The 21321-nt window shown below is 44.1% G+C and overlaps 1 protein-coding gene across 2 annotated transcripts in view; it reads left to right on the forward strand.

The window, feature by feature from the left end:
- Nucleotides 1–2727: 2727 nt before the first annotated feature.
- LOC311113649 (mitogen-activated protein kinase kinase kinase 5-like) overlaps nt 2728–21321 on the forward strand; it is a 35710-nt gene continuing 17116 nt past the window's right edge. For both annotated transcript variants that reach the window (XM_084156921.1, XM_084156922.1), the window contains exons 1-11: nt 2728–3191; nt 3377–3516; nt 5156–5337; nt 5646–5814; nt 15780–15886; nt 16211–16381; nt 16825–16937; nt 17369–17528; nt 19750–19900; nt 20266–20370; nt 20726–20778. In XM_084156921.1, coding sequence (XP_084013047.1) covers nt 2855–3191; nt 3377–3516; nt 5156–5337; nt 5646–5814; nt 15780–15886; nt 16211–16381; nt 16825–16937; nt 17369–17528; nt 19750–19900; nt 20266–20370; nt 20726–20778 — 1688 coding nt within the window. In that variant the 5' untranslated portion in view covers nt 2728–2854. The remainder of the gene's footprint in view (nt 3192–3376; nt 3517–5155; nt 5338–5645; nt 5815–15779; nt 15887–16210; nt 16382–16824; nt 16938–17368; nt 17529–19749; nt 19901–20265; nt 20371–20725; nt 20779–21321) is intronic.

A 21321-nucleotide genomic window follows, 5' to 3' on the forward strand; every position in this document is an offset into this window, starting at 1 on the left:
TACAAAGGGAAGCACAGCCGCGAGCTGCACAGTGACACGAGCTTACCAGACGAGCTAAATTACTACTATGCTCGCTTCGAGGCAAACAACACTGAAGCATGCATGAGAGCATTTGCTGTTACGGATGACTGTGTGATCACGCTCTCCGTAGCCGATGTGAGTAAGACCTTTAAACAGGTCAACATTCACAAGGCCGCAGGGCCAGACGGATTACCAGGACGTGTACTCCGAGCATGCGCTGACCCACTGGCAAGTGTCTTCACTGACATTTTCAACCTTTCCCTGACTGAGTCTGTAATAGCAACATGTTTCAAGCAGACCACCATAGTCCCTGTGCCCAAGAACACTAAGGTAACCTGCCTAAATGACTACCGACCCGTAGCACTAACGTCTGTAGCCATGAAGTGCTTTGAAAGGCTGGTCATGGCTCACATCAACACCATTATCCCAGAAACCCTAGACCCAGTCCAATTTGCATACCGCCCCAACAGATCCACAGATGATGCAATCTTTATTGCAACCACACTGCCCTTTCCCACCTGGACAAAAGGAACACCTACGTGAGAATTCTATTCATTGACTACAGCTCAGCGTTCAACACCATAGTGCCCTCAAAGCTCATCACTAAGCTAAGGACCCTGGGTCTAAACACCTCCCTCTGAAATTGGATCCTGGTGACGGGCCGCCCCCAGGTGGTAAGGGTAGGTAACAACACATCTGCCACGCTGATCCTCAACACGGGGGCCCCTCAGGGGTGCATGCTCAGTCCCCTCCTGTACTCCCTGTTCACCCATGACTGCATGGCCAGGCACGACTCCAACACCATCATTAAGTTTGCCGATGACACAGCAGTGGTCGGCTTGATCACTGACAACGATGACACAGCCTATAGGGAGGAGGTCAGAGACCTGGCCGTGTGGTGCCAGGATAACAACCTCTCCCTCAACGTCATCAAGACAAAGGAGATGATTGTGGACTACAGGAAAAAGAAGAGGACCGAGCACACCCCCATTCTCATCGACGGGGCTGTAGTGGAGCAGGTTGAGAGCTTTAAGTTCCTTGGTGTCTACATCACCAACAAATGATCATGGTCCAAACACACCAAGACAGTTGTGAAGAGGGCACTACAAAGCCTATTCCCCTTCAGGAGACTGAAAAGATTTGGCATGGGTCCTCAGATCCTCAAAAAGTTCTACAGCTGCACCATCGAGAGCATCCTGACTGGTTGCATCACTGCCTGGTATGGCAACTGCTCGGCCTCTGACCTTAAGGCACTACAGAGGGTAGTGCGTACGGCCCAGTACATCACTGGGGCCAAGCTTCCTGCCATCCAGGACCACTATACCAGGCGGTGTCAGAGGAAGGCCCTAAAAATTGTCAAAGACTCCAGCCACCCTAGTCATAGACTTTTCTCTCTGCTACCACCGGCAAGAGGTACCGGAGCGCCAAGTCTAGGTCCAAAAGGCTTCTTAACAGCTTCTACCCCCAAGCCATAAGACTACTGAACAGCTAATCAAATGGCTACCAGGACTACTTGCATTGTCGTCCCCCCCCCCCCACTCTCTGTTTATTATCTATGCATAGTCACTTTAACTCTACCTACATGTACATATTACCTCAATTACCTAAACTAACCTGTGCCCCCGCACATTGACTCTGTACCGGTACCCCCTGTATATAGCCTCCCTACTGTTATTTTACTGCTGCTCTTTAATTATTTTTTATTTTTATTTTTTTACTTATCTATTTTTTTTACTTAACACTTATTTTTCTTAAAACTGCATTATTGGTTAAGGGCTTGTAAGTAAGCATTTCACTCTAAGGTCTACACCTGTTGTATTCGGTGCATGTGACAAATACAATTGTATTTTATTTTATTTATAAAACTGCAGAATTGTAGAACTGTAGAATTACAAGAAATTAGCTTTAAAACAGCAACATTTTCTATCAGCCTCTTAGCAAAATGTAGAATAGCATGAGATTAGTGCGAAGACCCTCCCACTCTGTCTGCCCTTTTCTTTCTCTCTGCTCTTGTTTTCCTTAATAGGATCTCAGTGGGAGGAGCTGGGAGGGTCTTCAGTGAATTGGGACACACCTGGGCTCGGGTGTGTCCCGGGATAAATACACCTTTTCCCCATATATCTAGGAGAATCCACTCAGACACACTGTTGTTTGTGGTTGTGGCATTTTGGGGCTTATTTGTGTCCGCACCTCTCAACACCCTTCATTATCACCATCTATGCACGCATCCACTCACTGACACTACTGACTACACACCATAGTTACTTGGATATAGTTTACTTTATTTAATAAATATGTTTGGTATTTCTTTATCTCCGCGTTGTCTCCCTCTTTGTTATGGACTACAAGCCGGTTCGTAACATTAGCTATAAAACTACAAATGTATCTCTCTACCTCATAGCAACATTTCTGCAGGCCCACCCACCAACGAATTTCTGGTTACGCCACTGCGTAGACTGCAGAGGTCGTAGAAGAGCCTCTGTAAATCCAACAGTTCATCTGGGTTAGACATTGGGCGAGTTCGTTTTGCATGGCCCGGTGCCCTTGGTGAGTAGAGGTTTCAGTTAAGGGCCAATGGAATGGTCTAAAATGTACAAACTACGCTGACCCGGGGTACCGGGCCTTGCAAAACGAAATCGCGCATTGCAGCCGGTAAATATGGGAGGGGTTAAAGGAGTGTAGGCAACAGTTCGCGGAATGTAACTGGAGACTAGGGCGAGACGAGACGAGACGAGACGAGACGAGACTCACCTGGGGAATTTACAGTTCCAGAGCTGCACTGTCGATGAAAAGTATTCAACACTGGAATATGCGTTCTTGAATATTTGGGGAAATGTATACCACCGAACGCAGGCGTATGAGCCTACGCCTGGACGAGGTCAAGAGAAAGGATCCTGTTTGGGTATCAGCTGGAAGTTTATGGCAGGACCCTTTGGCTATTGAACTCAGCACCTCAAATAAGCACATTATTTCACCCCGGAGCCGGACTAGGGCTGTGGCTGTTGCATACATTGTTATTGAAGATGCATCCCTGCCACAGACAGAAGAGAACTTGTCACTGAAGTGTCTGAAAGAAGCCTGCGCGGACACACACGCGGTGTTCAAAACCATTCCTTTCGAGAGGATATTGCTTGGGACTACTGACATTCTTGATATCTTCTACAATGCAGGCAAGTATAGTCATGTCGACTGTCAGCAAGGCATTGGCCACGCCACACTACCTTATTCTTCTAAATTGTTGTTGGCCAAAAAGTTAGTGTGTGTGTTCTGCACAAACAGCTATTTTAAGTGCGTACCTGCGCTGCACGGGTGTTTTCGAATTTCGACACCCAATTTTACCCTTCTCTTTTGACAGATGTGGCAGTGGTGGAAATGAGTGACACTTGCTGCCAGCAGTCCCTCTTCTATCACCTGGGCATGAGAGAGAGCTTCAGCATGACCAATAACATCATCCTATATTGTTACAAGCAGGACAGTGACCTGCAAGCACTCAAGGTACACCCAGGGCATCATGAGAGTTTAAAATTATTATATTATTGATGAAGGACCAAGTGGACCTTTTGCCAGCTCTCTTTGGGGGAAAATTGGGTTGTAAATTAATTTTAGGGTATAAAGAAGTACCCTCCATTGCCACAGCAATCCCACCACCAGTTGCATAATATTGCCAATAACTACTGCTGTACTTTTAAAAATAAGTATTTGTGTTATATTTTTAGACCTGATTTCTCTGATATAAGTTGATCCTAGGGCTGTTTTCTCTGGATTGTTGAACAACGGTTGAATTGCAGTCTTTTATGGGTTTATAGGTCAATGGATTTCTTTAGGCCTATCAGGCGGATCTGTGTGTTTAGTAGGTATATGTGTTTAGAGCATGATAAAACTCTGGAATGGATAAGGTAGAAAGGTAAATACTCCATAAGTCCTCAAGCAGTGCTCATAACCTCATTTGTATTTATAAAGCTTTTGCAGAGATGTGATTAAGCAAAAACATTTCACAATATTTTAACACATGTTAATACAGTGGTACCAAAGTGAATATTGTATGTTTCTGTTTGCTAATACTGTGCTTCGGTTTGGTCATAATATGTTTATGTATGCTGCGTATACACTACCATTCGATTACAGGCTCAAAATGGCCAGAAACAAATAACTTTCTTCTGAAACTCGTCAGTCTATTGTCTATGAAGGCTATTCCATGCGAGAATTGCCAAGAAACTGAAGATCTCGTACAACGCTGTGTACTACTCCCTTCACAGAACAGCGCAAACTGGCTCTAACCAGAATAGAAAGAGGGGTGGGAGGCCCCGGTGCACGACTGAGCAAGAGGACAAATACATTAGTGTCTAGTTCAAGAAACAGACGCCTCACAGGTCCTCAACTGGCAGCTTCATTAAATAGTACCCGCAAAACACCAGTCTCAACGTCAACAGTGAAGAGGCGACTCCGGGATGCTGACCTTCTAGACAGAGTTGCAAAGAAAAAGTCATATCTCAGACTGGCCAATAAAAATAAAATATTAAGATGGGCTGTTCTGTGAAGGGAGTAGTACACAGCGTTGTACGAGATCTTCAGTTTCTTGGCAATTTCTCGCATGGAATAGCCTTCATTTCTCAGAACAAGTATAGACTGACGAGTTTCAGAAGAAAGTTATTTGTTTCTGGCCATTTTGAGCCTGTAATCGAACCCACAATTGCTGATGCTCCAGATACTAGTCTCAAGAAGGCCAGTTTTATTGCTGCTTTAATCAGCACAACATTTTTCAGCTGTGCTAACATAATTGCAAAAGGGTTTTCTAATGATCAATTAGCCTTTTAAAATGATAAACTTGGATTAGCAAACACAACGTGCCATTGGAACACAGGACTGTTGGTTGCTGATAATGGGCCTCTGTACGCCTATGTAGATATTCCATAAAAAATCTGCCGTTTCCAGCTACAATAGCCATTTACAACATTAACAATGTCTACACTGTATTTCTGATCAATTTGATGTTATTTTAATGGACAAAAAAATTGCTTTTCTTTTGAAAACAAGGACATTTCTAAGTGACCCCAAACTTTTGAACGGTAGTGTAAGTAACACTTGTTTGTGAGAGCTTGTATGTTAATACCCATATGTTTGTCTCTTCCCTCAGGAGCAGTGTGGGAGCTACACGTTCATCCCATATGTAGTGTTGCCACAGGGCAAGGTCTGCGACGCAACGCTCTTAAACGGCATCAAAGAACTGATGCAGCCAAGCTTCCAACTGGAACCCCTCCTCACCCCATTGGTAGAGAGGCTCATCCAACTGCTGGACAATGTGCACGTTCACGCCAGGTCAGCATGTCATGCTACCCACGCTGCATGTCTAATTATTCCATTATGACTCCCTCATTGTGTCTTTCACTTTTACTCTACCAAACTGCTTGGTTCGGTAGCTTGGTTGGGTGGGAGAAATAGCAGCAAATAAACTACAAGGTTAAGCTTGGAAATGCCTAGACTGCCCAACTGCAAATGTCTTTCAGTTAGACATGAGCTATTATCAGTGATTTGTGCAATATACAATATATGCCCCTGGATCAAGAGCAGTTTCAGGGGTTAAGTGCCTCGCTTAAGGGTACAACTGACTCTTGTACCCTTACTAGTGAGTACTTCCGGGAGTCCATCCGGAATGAGATCCGCACGGCCCGGGAGCGCTTCAGTGGCCAGGAGTTGAGTCAGGAGCTGGGCCGCATCCAGAAGCGCCTGGACACGGTGGAGCTGCTCAGCCCAGACATCATCATGAACCTACTGCTGTCGTACCGGGACGTCCAGGTGGGCTTAGCTATGGGAGGGAGGGACAGGGACATGGGTCATGTTCATTAGGTTACACTGTAGCAAAGTGTTGTGTAATGGAAAATGAAAACGAGCACTTCTTATCAGATAGGTCCAGGTAGTCCCTACCATTTGGTGCCTAATGAACACGACCCAGGGCTCAGTGGTACTGTGTTTGCCAGTGTCGAGACTTCCCTTGTTTATGTTTGCTGGCTATTGTGTTTGGGCAGTAGATTCTTTAGCATGGGCTCACTTTTATGACTGTGGAATGCTTCTGTGGTGCCTGTTTTAAACTGAGAATTGGCGATATGACGTTTCCACGAGCAGCAGAATGAATCACACATATTGCAGATCAGCGTGATGCAAGACAGTTAACTCATACAGAGTAACTGCTGCAATGTGATAGCTGCGGGACCAAAACAGCTGAGAAGTTTAGCCTCGTGCCTCATACTTTTAGTTGTTGTGGAAATTGGCCCAACTCTGCAGTTTACTTCGTGCATCGCTAAATCTACCTTTAAAACCTGTGTGTTAGTTTGGCGGATCTACAGTCTGCATGACGGTTGACTACCTTCACTGAAACATTAATGCTCTTTGTCTGCAAACAAAAATACTAGTATACAGCGGGGGGGAAAAAGTATTTAGTCAGCCACCAATTGTGCAAGTTCTCCCACTTAAAAAGATGAGAGAGGCCTGTAATTTTCATCATAGGTACACGTCAACTATGACAGACAAATTGAGGAAAAAAAATCCAGAAAATCACATTGTAGGATTTTTTATGAATTTATTTGCAAATTATGGTGGAAAATAAGTATTTGGTCACCTACAAACAAGCAAGATTTCTGGCTCTCACAGACCTGTAACAACTTCTTTAAGAGGCTCCTCTGTCCTCCACTCGTTACCTGTATTAATGGCACCTGTTTGAACTTGTTATCAGTATAAAAGACACCTGTCCACAACCTCAAACAGTCACACTCCAAACTCCACTATGACCAAGACCAAAGAGCTGTCAAAGGACACCAGAAACAAAATTGTAGACCTGCACCAGGCTGGGAAGACTGAATCTGCAATAGGTAAGCAGCTTGGTTTGAAGAAATCAACTGTGGGAGCAATTATTAGGAAATGGAAGACATACAAGACCACTGATAATCTCCCTCGATCTGGGGCTCCACGCAAGATCTCACCCCGTGGGGTCAAAATGATCACAAGAACGGTGAGCAAAAATCCCAGAACCACACGGGGGGACCTAGTGAATGACCTGCAGAGAGCTGGGACCAAAGTAACAAAGCCTACCATCAGTAACACACTACGCCGCCAGGGACTCAAATCCTGCAGTGCCAGACGTGTCCCCCTGCTTAAGCCAGTACATGTCCAGGCCCGTCTGAAGTTTGCTAGAGTGCATTTGGATGATCCAGAAGAGGATTGGGAGAATGTCATATGGTCAGATGAAACCAAAATATAACTTTTTGGTAAAAACTCAACTCGTCGTGTTTGGAGGACAAAGAATGCTGAGTTGCATCCAAAGAACACCATACCTACTGTGAAGCATGGGGGTGGAAACATCATGCTTTGGGGCTGTTTTTCTGCAAAGGGACCAGGACGCCTGATCCGTGTAAAGGAAGGAATGAATGGGGCCATGTATCGTGAGATTTTGAGTGAAAACCTCCTTCCATCAGCAAGGGCATTGAAGATGAAATGTGGCTGGGTCTTTCAGCATGACAATGATCCCAAACACACCGCCCGGGCAACGAAGGAGTGGCTTCGTAAGAAGCATTTCAAGGTCCTGGAGTGGCCTAGCCAGTCTCCAGATCTCAACCCCATATAAAATCTTTGGAGGGAGTTGAAAGTCCGTGTTGCCCAGCGACAGCCCCAAAACATCACTGCTCTAGAGGAGATCTGCATGGAGGAATGGGCCAAAATACCAGCAACAGTGTGTGAAAACCTTGTGAAGACTTACAGAAAACGTTTGACCTGTGTCATTGTCAACAAAGGGTATATAACAAAGTATTGAGAAACTTTTGTTATTGACCAAATACTTATTTTCCACCATAATTTGCAAATAAATTCATTAAAAATCCTACAATGTGATATATCCTGGATTTTCTTTTTCTCATTTTGTCTGTCATAGTTGACGTGTACCCAGGGGCGGTGTGTTCAATAGGGCGATATGGGCGACGCACTGCCAAACGGGAAAAGGAAGGGATTTTTTTTCTAATCAATTATATCACGGCAACAGTAGTTATCAGTGTTGTAATCTAGACGTCTGATCTGCCACAGTGCCACTAAATGTCCAATCAGGCTAAAGTCGTGCTTCAAATGCCCCCCCCCCCTTTTGGGGCGATTTCAGTCAGGTTGAAAATCGCCCAGAAGTCTGTCATAGACTCCCATGTAAAATCTATTTTTTTCAAATATCAGAGCTTTCAATACAATCTCTATGGGTTTCTGAGGGCTTGCACTTACGCGCTTTCGTCATACGTAACGTAACCATGAACGTAACTAAGAAAAGAGCGGGTAGCCTCATCAATCAATTCACGTACTACTATCAAGATGGCTATAGCGTTCAGTGCAACTCGATTGTCTCTTTGAAATAAGTTACTTTTTGTCGGCGAACAAATCAAGATAAATTGGCAACGAAACAATTAGGACCTCCCAGACCAAATTTAATAATTCAACAGGTTTCTACTAAAGGGGGGAAGTCCTACACCCGAGGATTTTCCAAAGATTGGTACGAACGAAAAACCTGGCTAGCAGGCTGCGATGTAGCTAATGCAGTCTTCTGCTACCCCCTGCTTACTCTTTCACCCTGAAGGCGGCACGGCAGACAGCACCGCTTGGACAGCGACTGGTGTGTAACGGACATGCACCATCTTTCAGGAAAGATTAAGAAACATGAGCTGTCAAAGACCCACATGGATAGCTGTTTGAGATTGTCTGCTTTGGGGAGAGTGAACATTCCCACTCAACTGGATGAGGGATACAGGCTAGCTGTCCGCCGCCACAACGATGAGGTTAGTGTTGATAATCACAAGTTTACTGGAGAACTGAAACTGACAAGGCTGACAAGATAGGACCCTTTTGTCCATTGTTATTGGATAGGAACAGAACTTATAACCAGCTCCTGACCTAAATAGATCTTAGCACAACATTTTACTCAACATATCATATTCCATATTCACTATAACAAATATATTTACTACGACATTAGCAAGAACCGCCACATCCTCAGCCGGCTAATCCAGTGTGTGAAGTTTTGCGGAGTGTTTGAGTTAGCTTTGCGAGGCAAAGATGAAACTGAGGGCTCCACCAACCCTGGTAAGCCAACACTTTTGAGATCAGTCAATAAATGCTTCTGGTATTGACTTATATGCTGCCCCTGTCTTCATGTTGTTGCTGGACATATCTTTTTTAAAATGTGTGTAGGTCACCTAAATCATCAGAAAAATTGCCCCCCCTGAGAATTTTTTCAGGAGCCGCCACTGCGTGTACCTATGATGAAAATTACAGGCCTCTCTCATCTTTTTAAATGGGAGAACTTGCACAATTGGTGGCTGACTAAATACTTTTTTCCCCCACTGTAAAGGGGATTGAATGCTAACAATGATTAGATGGCAGCCCTCCAAGGTCATTCTAAGTAAAAATATACTCATCTTATCGGGGATTCTCAGTTGTAGGAAAGAGCACTGTCTATTAGGGTTGGGCGATATTACTATAGTATCGGATATCGAAGGTGATTGACAGCCATCGTCGATGGTGATGACATCATGATGTGATGGACAATGTATAGCCTATTTCAACTTGATTGGCACTATGCAGTAAGAGCTGACCGGGCAGCCCACAGCAGGGCCATGCCAAGTGGCCTATTTCTGTGCTATAGCCTGCATAACCTATTTCAATAAATATGTTATAAACAATTTACAGAATGCAAAAGAACAATGTAGACAGAGCTAAGATTTTCACCAAAGCGGCGCAAAATGTCCTGTCAGAAAACACAAAGGGATTCACGGTGAATGGCGAGCAAAAAACGTTGAAGTCTTTCTCCAGTTCACCAAAAATCTGAAAGCGTTGCTCAAACTCCCGTAACAGTCCCGTTATTTTATCTTTGAACCGCTTCATGTCTGCCACATGTTGGGTCGCGCACACATTTTTCAGACAGGGGAAGTGAGCTGCATCACCACCGGCGAGTTGCGTCTCCCACAATGACAGCTTCAACTTGAAAGAACGTATGCTGTCATAATACTGCGTGACAACTTTGTTGCGCCCTTGCAGCTGTTTGTTCAAGTTATTCAGGTGCTCTGTAACATCCACCATAAATGCAAGGTCCTGCATCAATTCTGCGGAATGAAATTCTAACACTGGTTTGCCCTTTTCTTCCATGAACTGTTCAATTTCTTCTCGTAAATCAAAGAAACGCCTCAGCACAGCACCTCGGCTTAACCATCTTACCTCAGTGTGGTATGGCAGGCTATAGATGTGGTCTTTCTCTCTGAGAAGGCTGTCAAACTGACCGTGATTCAGGCTTCTGGATCGGAGGAAATTAACAGTTTGGATGACCACCTTCATGACGTTACACAAAGCCTCCTGGTGCAAAATACAGTGAAAAGTCCAAAAATCACGTCCTCCATTTGCAGATTGCACTTTCTCTCTGAACTTTGTCACAATGCCTGCTTTTTTCCCGATCATTGAGTGCGCACCATCTGTAGCCAGGCTGACAGCGCGGGACCAGTCCACTCCAACCCTGTCCAGCGCGCCGACGAGTGCGGTGAAAATATCAGCTGCTGTCGTTGTATCTGTCATCGGCACCAACTCCACAAACTCCTCGGTGACGGTCAATGTGTCATCAACTCCGCGGATGAAAATGGCCAGTTGTGCAACATCTGTAATGTCCGTGCTTTCATCAATTGCAACCGAACACGCAATAAATGACTACTTTTTGCTTCAACTGGCTGTTCAAATCCACTGAAAGATCGAAAATTCTGTCTGCAACTGTGTTTCTTGTCAGGCTGATATTTGCAAAAGCCTGGCGCTTTTCAGGGCACACAATCTCCGCTGCCTTCATCATGCATGTTTTTACAAATTCACCCTCACTAAATGGTTTTGAAGCCACTGCGATTTCAATAGCAATGAGGTAGCTAGCTTTCACTGCAGCGTCACTGTCTCGGATGTGAGTAAACACAGACTGCTGTTTCTTCAGACCCGCCAACAGTTCATTCACCTTCTCTCTTCTCCGCTGCCTTCATCATGCATGTTTTTACAAATTCACCCTCACTAAATGGTTTTGAAGCCACTGCGATTTCAATAGCAATGAGGTAGCTAGCTTTCACTGCAGCGTCACTGTCTCGGATGTGAGTAAACACAGACTGCTGTTTCTTCAGACCCGCCAACAGTTCATTCACCTTCTCTCTTCTCCGCTGTCCTTGAAAGTTGTCATATTTGTCGGCATTAAGACTCACATAGTGGCGACGAAGGTTATATTCTTTCAGCACTGCAAAATGCTGTGAACACACCAAACATACAGCTTTCCCATTCAATTCTGTGAATAAATAGGAGGATGACACTCTGCGTCCACTTTTCTCTTTTTTGACAGAGACATATTGGGGCAATGAGGGTGCCAAAGCACATAATGTTAAAAGTAGAAGCCGTAATAAATATCGCGGGCAAATCAAAGTAGCTCATCCGGACTGGCTGCACTTGCTTGACCTACTTGCTCTGCCCCGGTATAAACAGTTTGCTTGCTTAACACAATTGCTATTGCGCCATCCAGTGGACGCAATTGGAACAGCAGTTTATTTTATTGTAAAATTGCAGCCCATTTTTATACTTTACAAAATCATCTCGCGGGCTGGATTAAACCCGTTTGCGGGCCTGATGCGGGCCGGACATTTGACACCCCTGGTCTAAAGTAAATGATTCATCTCTCCTACTTGCCGTTGCGAACCAAACGGCCAAAGGCCAAATCCTACTAATTAAAATAGCCTATCAAAAGCATTAGTAGGTTATAAAGAATATTTCCCAAGTAGGCCATACTAATAAAGTGTTTTAATGTCCTAAAGTTAAAGCTTTCAAATGGGAACAGTCAGTGTATAGGTCATTTTCTATAACAGATTATTTTGAATGGCAAATATTACAGGCAAGAAGAAGTGAAACTGAGCAAACAATATTCTGATGGAAAAATCTAATGAGAAGTCAAAAGGAAACTTACAGCTGAGCAAAGCTTATGAAAGAAATTATGTGTAGAGTAGGCCTACAGTGAGGGAAAAAAGTATTTGATCCCCTGCTGATTTTGTACGTTTGCCCACTGACAAAGACATGACCAGTCTATAATTTTAATGGTAGGTTTATTTGAACAGTGAGAGACAGAATAACAACAAAAAAATCCAGAAAAAACGCATGTCAAAAATGTTATAAATTGATTTGCATTTTAATGAGGGAAATAAGTATTTGACCCCTCTGCAAAACATGACTTAGTACTTGGTGGCGAAACCCTTGTTGGCAATCACAGAGGTCAGATATTTCTTGTAGTAGTGCACACATCTCAGGAGGGATTTTGTCCCACTCCTCTTTGCAGGTCTTCTCCAAGTCATTAAGGTTTCGAGGCTGACGTTTGGCAACTCGAACCTTCAGCTCCCTCCACAGATTTTCTATGGGATTAAGTTCTGGAGACTGGCTAGGCCACTCCAGGACCTTAATGTGCTTCTTCTTGAGCCACTCCTTTGTTGCCGTGGCCGTGTGTTTTGGGTCATTGTCATGCTGGAATACCCATCCACGAACCATTTTCAATGCCCTGGCTGAGGGAAGGAGGTTCTCACCCAAGATTTGACGGTACATGGCCCCGTCCATCGTCCCTTTGATGCGGTGAAGTTGTCCTGTCCCCTTAGCAGAAAAACACCCCCAAAGCATAATGTTTCCACCTCCATGTTTGACAGTGGGGATGGTGTTCTTGGGGTCATAGGCAGCATTCCTCCTCCTCCAAACATGGCGAGTTGAGTTGATGCCAAAGACCTCGATTTTGGTCTCATCTGACCACAACACTTTCACCCAGTTCTCCTCTGAATCATTCAGATGTTCATTGGCAAACTTCAGACGGGCCTTTATATGTGCTTTCTTGAGCAGGGGGACCTTGCGGGCGCTGCAGGATTTCAGTCCTTCACGGCGTAGTGTGTTACCAATTGTTTTCTTGGTGACTATGGTCCCAGCTGCCTTGAGATCATTGACAAGATCCTCCCGTGTAGTTCTGGGCTGATTCCTCACCGTTCTCATGATCATTGCAACTCCACGAGATGAGATATTGCATGGAGCCCCAGGCCGAGGGAGATTGACAGTTATTTTGTGTTTCTTCCATTTGCGAATAATCGCACCAACTGTTGTCACCTTCTCAACAAGCTGCTTGGCGATGGTCTTGTAGCCCATTCCAGCCTTGTGTAGGTCTACAATCTTGTCCCTGACATCCTTGGACAGCTCTTTGGTCTTGGCCATGGTGGAGAGTTTGGAATTTGATTGCTCCTGTGGACAGGTGTCTTTTATACAGGTAACAAGCTGAGATTAGGAGCACTCCCTTTAAGAGTGTGCTCCTAATCTCAGCTCGTTACCTGTATAAAATACACTTGGTAGCCAGAAATCTTTCTGATTTGAGAGGGGGTCAAATACTTATTTCCCTCATTAAAATGCAAATGAATTTATACAATTTTTGACATAATAATAATAATATGCGTTGTTCTGGATTTTTTTGTTGTTATTCTGTCTCTCACTGTTCAAATAAACCTACCATTAAAATTATAGACTGATCATGTCTTTGTCAGTGGGCAAACTTTCAAAATCAGCAGGGGATCAAATACTTTTTTCCCTCACTGTATTTCAATAGCCTATTATTAGCAATGTATAGAACCTACCTACAACGTATAGAAGCCTAGGCTTAATAAGAGAGGAAGATTAGGCAAACATGCAAATCATTGAATAATTATCCAGTTCTTGGGACAGCAGAGTTGCGTACAACCCATAACCCTTTTTTATAACTCATAATAAAAAAAAAAAAAATATATATATATATATATATATATATATATATATATATATATATATATATATATATATATATATATATATATATATATATACAGTGGGGAGAACAAGTATTTGATACACTGCCGATTTTGCAGGTTTACCTACTTACAAAGCATGTAGAGGTCTGTAATTTTTATCATAGGTACACTTCAACTGTGAGTTGTTATTTTTAAGTAATTAATTTGCATTTTCTTGCATGACATAAGTATTTGATACATCAGAAAAGCAGAACTTAATATTTGGTACAGAAACCTTTCTTTGCAATTACAGAGATCATACATTTCCTGTAGGTTTTGACAAGGTTTGCACACACTGCAGCAGGGATTTTGGCCCACTCCTCCATACAGACCTTCTCCAGATCCTTCAGGTTTCGGGGCTGTCGCTGGGCAATACGGACTTTCAGCTCCCTCCAAAGATGTTCTATTGGGTTCAGGTCTGGAGACTGGCTAGGCCACTCCAGGACCTTGATGCTTCTTACGGAACCACTCCTTAGTTGCCCTGGCTGTGTGTTTCGGGTCGTTGTCATGCTGGAAGACCCAGCCACGACCCATCTTCAATGCTCTTACTGAGGGAAGGAGGTTGTTGGCCAAGATCTCACGATACATGGCCCCATCCATCCTCCCCTCAATACGGTGCAGTCGTCCTGTCCCCTTTGCAGAAAAGCATCCCCAAAGAATGATGTTTCCACCTCCATGCTTCACGGTTGGGATGGTGTTCCTGGGGTTGTACTCATCCTTCTTCTTCCTCCAAACACGGCGTGTGGAGTTTAGACCAAAAAGCTCTATTTTTGTCTCATCAGACCACATGACCTTCTCCCATTCCTCCTCTAGATCATCCAGATTGTCATTGGCAAACTTCAGATGGGCCTGGACATGCGCTGGCTTGAGCAGGGGGACCTTGCGTGTGCTGCAGGATTTTAATCCATGACGGCGTAGTGTGTTACTAATGGTTTTCTTTGAGACTGTGGTCCCAGCTCTCTTCAGGTCATTGACCAGGTCCTGCCGTGTAGTTCTGGGCTGATCCCTCACCTTCCTCATGATCATTGATGCCCCACGAGGTGAGATCTTGCATGGAGCCCCAGACCAAGGGTGATTGACCGTCATCTTGAACTTCTTCCATTTTCTAATAATTGCGCCAACAGTTGTTGCCTTCTCACCAAGCTGCTTGCCTATTGTCCTGTAGCCCATCCCAGCCTTGTGCAGGTCTACAATTTTATCCCTGATGTCCTTACACAGCTCTCTGGTCTTGGCCATTGTGGAGAGGTTGGAGTCTGTTTGAGTGTGTGGACAGGTGTCTTTTATACAGGTAACGAGTTCAAACAGGTGCAGTTAATACAGGTAATAAGTGGAGAACAGGAGGGCTTCTTAAAGAAAAACTAAAAGGTCTGTGAGACCCGGAATTCTTACTGGTTGGTAGGTGATCAAATACTTATGTCATGCAATAAAATGCAAATTAATACTTAAATATCATACAATGTGATTTTCTGGATTTTTGTTTTAGATTCCGTCTCTCACAGTTGGTGTGTACCTATGATAAAAATTACAGACCTCTACATGCTTTGTAAGTAGGAAAACCTGCAAAATCGGCAGTGTATCAAATACTTGTTCTCCCCACTGTATATATATATATATATATATATTTGGGTTGGCCAATAGAGGAGTTATTAATTTTATATCACAATTTTTAATGGCTACTTAATCACGATAGAACAAAGGTTGACATCGCCCAACCCTACATGCATGTATTACAAGTACTGCAGGGGTTAAATTAAATCAATTTTGAGGGAATGTCTATTAAAAATGTTAAAGGTGTGTGTAGCCATGCCTAATTTTATAATGCATTGAAATCAGAGATGTTATTATAATGTTGATGAAGGGTTTTCTATAATCCTGTCCTCTTTCTGACTTCAGGACTACGATGCCATTATCAAACTGGTAGAGACCCTGAACAACTTGCCCATGTGCTTGGTGGCAGCCCAGCAGAATATCAAATTTCACTACATATTTGCTTTAAACAGGTACCATTGTTGCTCCATTTGTGTATTGCGCACATATTCTGTTTGACCGATAGTCTTTCACATTATATCATAGAAGGAAATAATGTGTATACAACACTAAATGGGTTAAAGCCAACCCCCATTTTAACACTTAATTAGTGGGCTTGCTGAAAGCACACTACTGTTTTTCCCTATCTTTATGATTTTAGACGGCTGAAGCAAGCACACAGATTTTCTTCAAGAATTGTACTAGTTGTCACACAACACTTTAACTTGCAGCACAACACAGGCTGTTAATTCTCAGGATTCCATCTGTCATAATGTTTCCTAATCTTTGACCTCCAGGAGGAATCGTCCAGGTGACCGTGCCAAGGCCCTGGAAGTGATTCTGCCCATTGTGGAGTCAGGTGGCAGGGTGGCGTCGGACGTGCACTGCCTCTGTGGCCGTATCTACAAAGACATGTTCATGAGCTCTGGCTTTAAAGACCATCGCAGTCGAGACCAGGCCTGCTACTGGTGAGACACACCATTACGGTGTCCATATTAGTACAGCCTTAGAGTCACAAGGAGTTGGTGTCAAAGGCACTCGGACTTGTCAGTCGTCCTAATATGCAAACCGTATGCACAGCATCCCTTCACTCACTCCAGTCAAGTCCTCCTTACTAGGGCTCTACATCAGTCTATGTTATGTTATCCCTTTGAGTTCCCTCCATCCTTTCAGTTATACTTTACTTGAATCCTCTGTCATAAAGGCTACATAATACTGTTAGAATAAAGACATAGCAGATGGCATAAACAGTCATGACACCTGGTGTCAGGCTTATGACAACTGACACATCTGATACTATATGATACACTGTTATTAAACAAATCATTGCTTAGGTCAGCTCATTGACTAGGCAGCAATATGTATTAATTAATTAATCCATTTTAATCTCCATTCATGGATTCTCCCCCAGGTACGGCAAAGCCTTCGAGACAGAGCCAACCCTTCACTCCAGCATCAACAACATTGTCCTCTTGATGGCTGCCGGCCACGAATTTGACACCTCCATCGAGCTGCGCAAAATAGGTACCTTGTTCTCACTGACACTCCACTGCCCTGAATCAGTGGCCTGTCAAAGGGAACTGCTGTGTTTTGTTTGATTGCTTAAGTAAACTACAATTGCCTTATATTTTTATCTATGCCTGTGATCAACCGCAGTGAGTGTGGGCTAATTGTTGGTGCAGTTGTACTCCCTGCCAATCACTATCATCATTACTAACAGCCTGCATAAGGACACTAAATAATTACACCCCTACATTATTTATCAATGCATGCCACTGTTATTCTATTTGGGATTCTGTGCCATGTCATGTCTCTTTTTGTTGTTTGTTACATTTCGATTCCATACTGTTAGACTGAAACTATAACTATATTAATAATATTCTCACTATCTAACCTGTGTCTGTCTGTCTGTTTGCGCCCATCTGTGTGTGTGTGTTTGTTGTGTGTGTATCCAGGCGTGACCCTGAGCAGCCTGCTGGGGAGGAAGGGCAGCTTGGAGAAGATGCAGGACTACTGGGACGTAGGCTTCTACCTGGGAGCCAGCATCCTGGCCAACGAACACAGGAAGGTCATTGAGGCTTCAGAAAAACTCTACCGGCTCAATGCACCCATGTGGTGAGAGGAGTCACAGTTCATCTTGTCAAATCCTATGGTCATTGTCACTACAAACATTCAAGACGGCACAAACAGATCTGGGACTAGGCTAACAGTAGCAGGCATTCTTGATGTGAAATATATGAGCATATTCTAACAGATTCTTCAATAACACTGATGTTTATATGAACCTTGTTTTTGAGATTGATCTGATTAGAAACCAGGATGAGAGGGCACATTTCAAAATATCCTGTTAAAGGGGCCCGCACAGGCATCTAGATTACCATGTAAAATAGACTTGTATATTTTTACCGATTTTAGAAATGCTTAGAATTTGAGAATTTTCTCTCATGTCTAACTATCAGTAAGGCTGAAAAGACAGGCTGAGTGTGCGGGGAGCTAATAGGCTGAGTGGGGGGGAGCTCACCTTGACTGACAGTTCTTTGAAATACTTTTGTCAAGCAACTTGGACATAATGAGCCGTTGTGCAGTGAGATCATGAAGTTAGCTAGCTAGTTCATCTTGGACAATTTCAGTTGAAACTGGGCAGGTTGAGGTCTGGGTACGCCTCATAAAATATTTATGTTGACTGCCAGACCATGTTCATAAACCATGACTATCAATGATGTCAAGATCTCCCATTTGGCATGTCTCTTCTGTTGCAGTTTGCAGCAGCACTGACAGATATGTTGATGTGACAACTGTGTCTGAGTTTTGAACGACACTCCCCCCCCCCCCTTTTGTTCCATGCTGGCTGAAGAACTAGCTAGCCAGTAACTAGCGAACACCAGACACAGATGAAAGGGGAAAGTATCTTTGCCATAGATGAATGTCTTCCTCTCTCCCTCCCCTCCCGGAGGACCTGAGTCCTAGGACCTTGCCTCAGGACTACCTGGCCTGATGACTCCTTGCTGTCCCCAGTACACCTGGTCGTGCTGCTGTTCCAGTTTCAACTCTTCTGCCTGCGGCTATGGAACCCTGACCTGTTCACCGGTTGTGCTACCTTGTCCCAGACCTGCTGTTTTCAACTCTCTCTCTACCGCGCCTGCTATTTCAACCTCTAAATGCTATGAAAAGACAAGTGACATTTACTCCTGATGTACTGACCTGTTGCAACCTCTACAACCACTGTGATTATTATTTGACCCTGCTGGCCATCTATGAACGGTTTGAACATCTTGGAGAAAAATCTGGCCTTAATGGCCATGTACTGTTATAATCTCTACCCGGCACAGCCAGAAGGGGACTGGCCACCCCTCAGAACCTGGTTCCTCTCTAGGTTTCTTCCTAGGTTTCTGCCTTTCTAGGGAGTTTTTCCTAGCCACCATGCTTCTACATCTGCATTGCTTGCTGTTTGGGGTTTTGGGCTGGGTTTCTGTATAGCACTTTGAGACATCTGCTGATGTAAAAAGGGCTTTATAAATACATTTGATTGATTGATAGGAGAAACCTGTAATTTGATGTCACCCTGCAGTGGAATTTTGGCAACAGTAGACTAGCTAGCTATGTAAACCACACCCCTCTGCGAACACACCTTACATTTTACATTTACATTTTAGTCATTTAGCAGACGCCCTTATCCAGAGCGACTTACAGTTAGTGAATACATTATTATTTTTTTATACTGGCCCCCCGTGGGAATCGAACCCACAACCCTGGCGTTGCAAACGCCATGCTCTATCAACTGAGCTACATCCCTGCCGGCCATTCCCTCCCCTACCCTGGACGACGCTGGGCCAATTGTGCGCCGCCCATGAGTCTCCCGGTCGCGGCCGGCTGCGACAGAGCCTGGATTCGAACCAGGATCTCTAGTGGCACAGTTAGCACTGCGAAGCAGTGCCTTAGACCACTTACGAGGCGGTACTTATTTAAATTAGGTAAGAGAATAAGTTAACCATTGGTGTATTAAAATGAGGGCTTTGTGATGTCACACGAAGCCCTAAATAATCCCGCCATCTGAATTCAAGTTTTTGACATGGGGAGGGGACCAGTAACTTTATGATCAGACTTGATCAATATACCAGCAACAGCCATTTTTCATACTTTGGTCATCCTACTTTGATCTGGTTTCATCCATTTGATGAAAAACTTGATTTTGACTATGCGGGACCTTTAATGTTAAATATACTGTCCATTTAGAGGACCCCTTTCCCCTAAGCAAAAGTTTGGTATGGCCTCTTTAAGGTCAATGTTTTGAACTTTATTTTGATATTCAAATACTTATTTGCATCTTTCTTTTGAGGTATGTGGGCTCGATCATGGAGACGTACATCTTGTACCGTCAGTTCACCAAGCCCCCAGAGGTGAAACCTGCTAAACAGGAGACTGTGGACTTCTGGATGGAGCTGATGCTGCAAGCCTGCAAGCCCACTGTTTCCACTGACCGCTGCCCAGTAAGACCTCACCACAGCTCCCAGTACATTCAGCTTTATTTAGTTAGAGCATAGCAGCATGTTGCTAAGACACTCTGTCAGACTCCACCACTCCCAGTACTCCCAGTTCCTCAAACCCACATTGCTTTGTGAGACCTCAATAGATTCTCTCTGTCTAGTATATAACAGTTCTGGGCGTTCAAATGCAGTGCAGTAAAAAACATTTGCTTTAACATGGATTTAACTGCACCGTCAGGGGCCTATTTTACATTACATGGTTAGATAATTGTAACAATGTACAGTACCTTTCTGCAGCAAAAGTATTTGGAAAAGTAACCTTTTAATGCCAAGAACTGTTATCACCATTAACCATTGCCGTTCCTCAGGTTCTGATCCTGGAGCCGACCAAAGTGTTGCAGCCCACCATAGTGTGTGTGAGTGAGGAGGATGACAGCTGCACGGTTCAGCTCCACCACATCACACCCCTAAAGGTACAGACCATGTTTGGCATGACAATGACCATAAGAGTTGGCTATACAGCACAAGCAGATCTGGGACCAGCTATTTAACTACTGAGTTATACTGTACAGGTCTACAGTTTTCAACCTATCAAGACATTAAAAGTGGTTAAACAGGAATGGTGTGAGACAGAATGGTGTATTTAACCAGAATAGGCGTGGAGTGTTTTCATAACAGCACCACGTCGGTGAGGGGAAAGAAGATATGCCTCATCGCCTGAGGAGGGTACGTGTGCGCCTGCGTGTGTGTGCAGGCGCGTGCATACTTTGTGTGTTTAGACTGTTGAGTGAGCATTTTGAACAGTCTGCCATGTCTTCCCTTCCATAGAAAGGCCAGAAAGCCCAGTGGACTTTCCCAGCCTCGCAAATCCGGGGAGTGAGGTACGGTAACAGACAGTACAGAGTGTGCTAACATTTCTAGGCTAAGTTCCTGGCCCTGTGATGCATGTCGTGTTCAGGCCTGCAGCCCATACACATCACCAGGGCTAGTCTAACAGACCTAAGTTCAAATACTATTTGAAATCTTTCAGCGTTTGCTTTAGCCTGCCTGGACTTCCAGATGGGCGGAGTTTGCAGGTTTGCGACTACTCTATTGGTTCCATTGTGCCAGGCAAGCTCAATCAAGCCCAGCTAAAGGATTTGAAAGGATTTCAAATAGTATTTGAATGCAGCTTGATGTCTACTGAGTCTATACACTTTAACTGTCTGGTGGACTTGGCCACTGGCCATCAGGGCGTCTTTGTCTGTGCTGTTTTCAAAGACTGTGTGTGTGTGTGTGTGTGTGTGTGTGTGTGTGTGTGTGTGTGTGTGTGTGTGTGTGTGTGTGTGTGTGTGTGTGTGTGTGTGTGTGTGTGTGTGTGTGTGTGTGTGTGTGTGTGTGTGTCAGTGTCAGTGTCTGTTTGGCTGTGGATCAATATCACTGTG

Source organism: Coregonus lavaretus, assembly GCF_964263955.1.
Source record: "Coregonus lavaretus genome assembly, chromosome: 3".
NCBI classification, from domain to species: Eukaryota; Metazoa; Chordata; class Actinopteri; order Salmoniformes; family Salmonidae; genus Coregonus; species Coregonus lavaretus.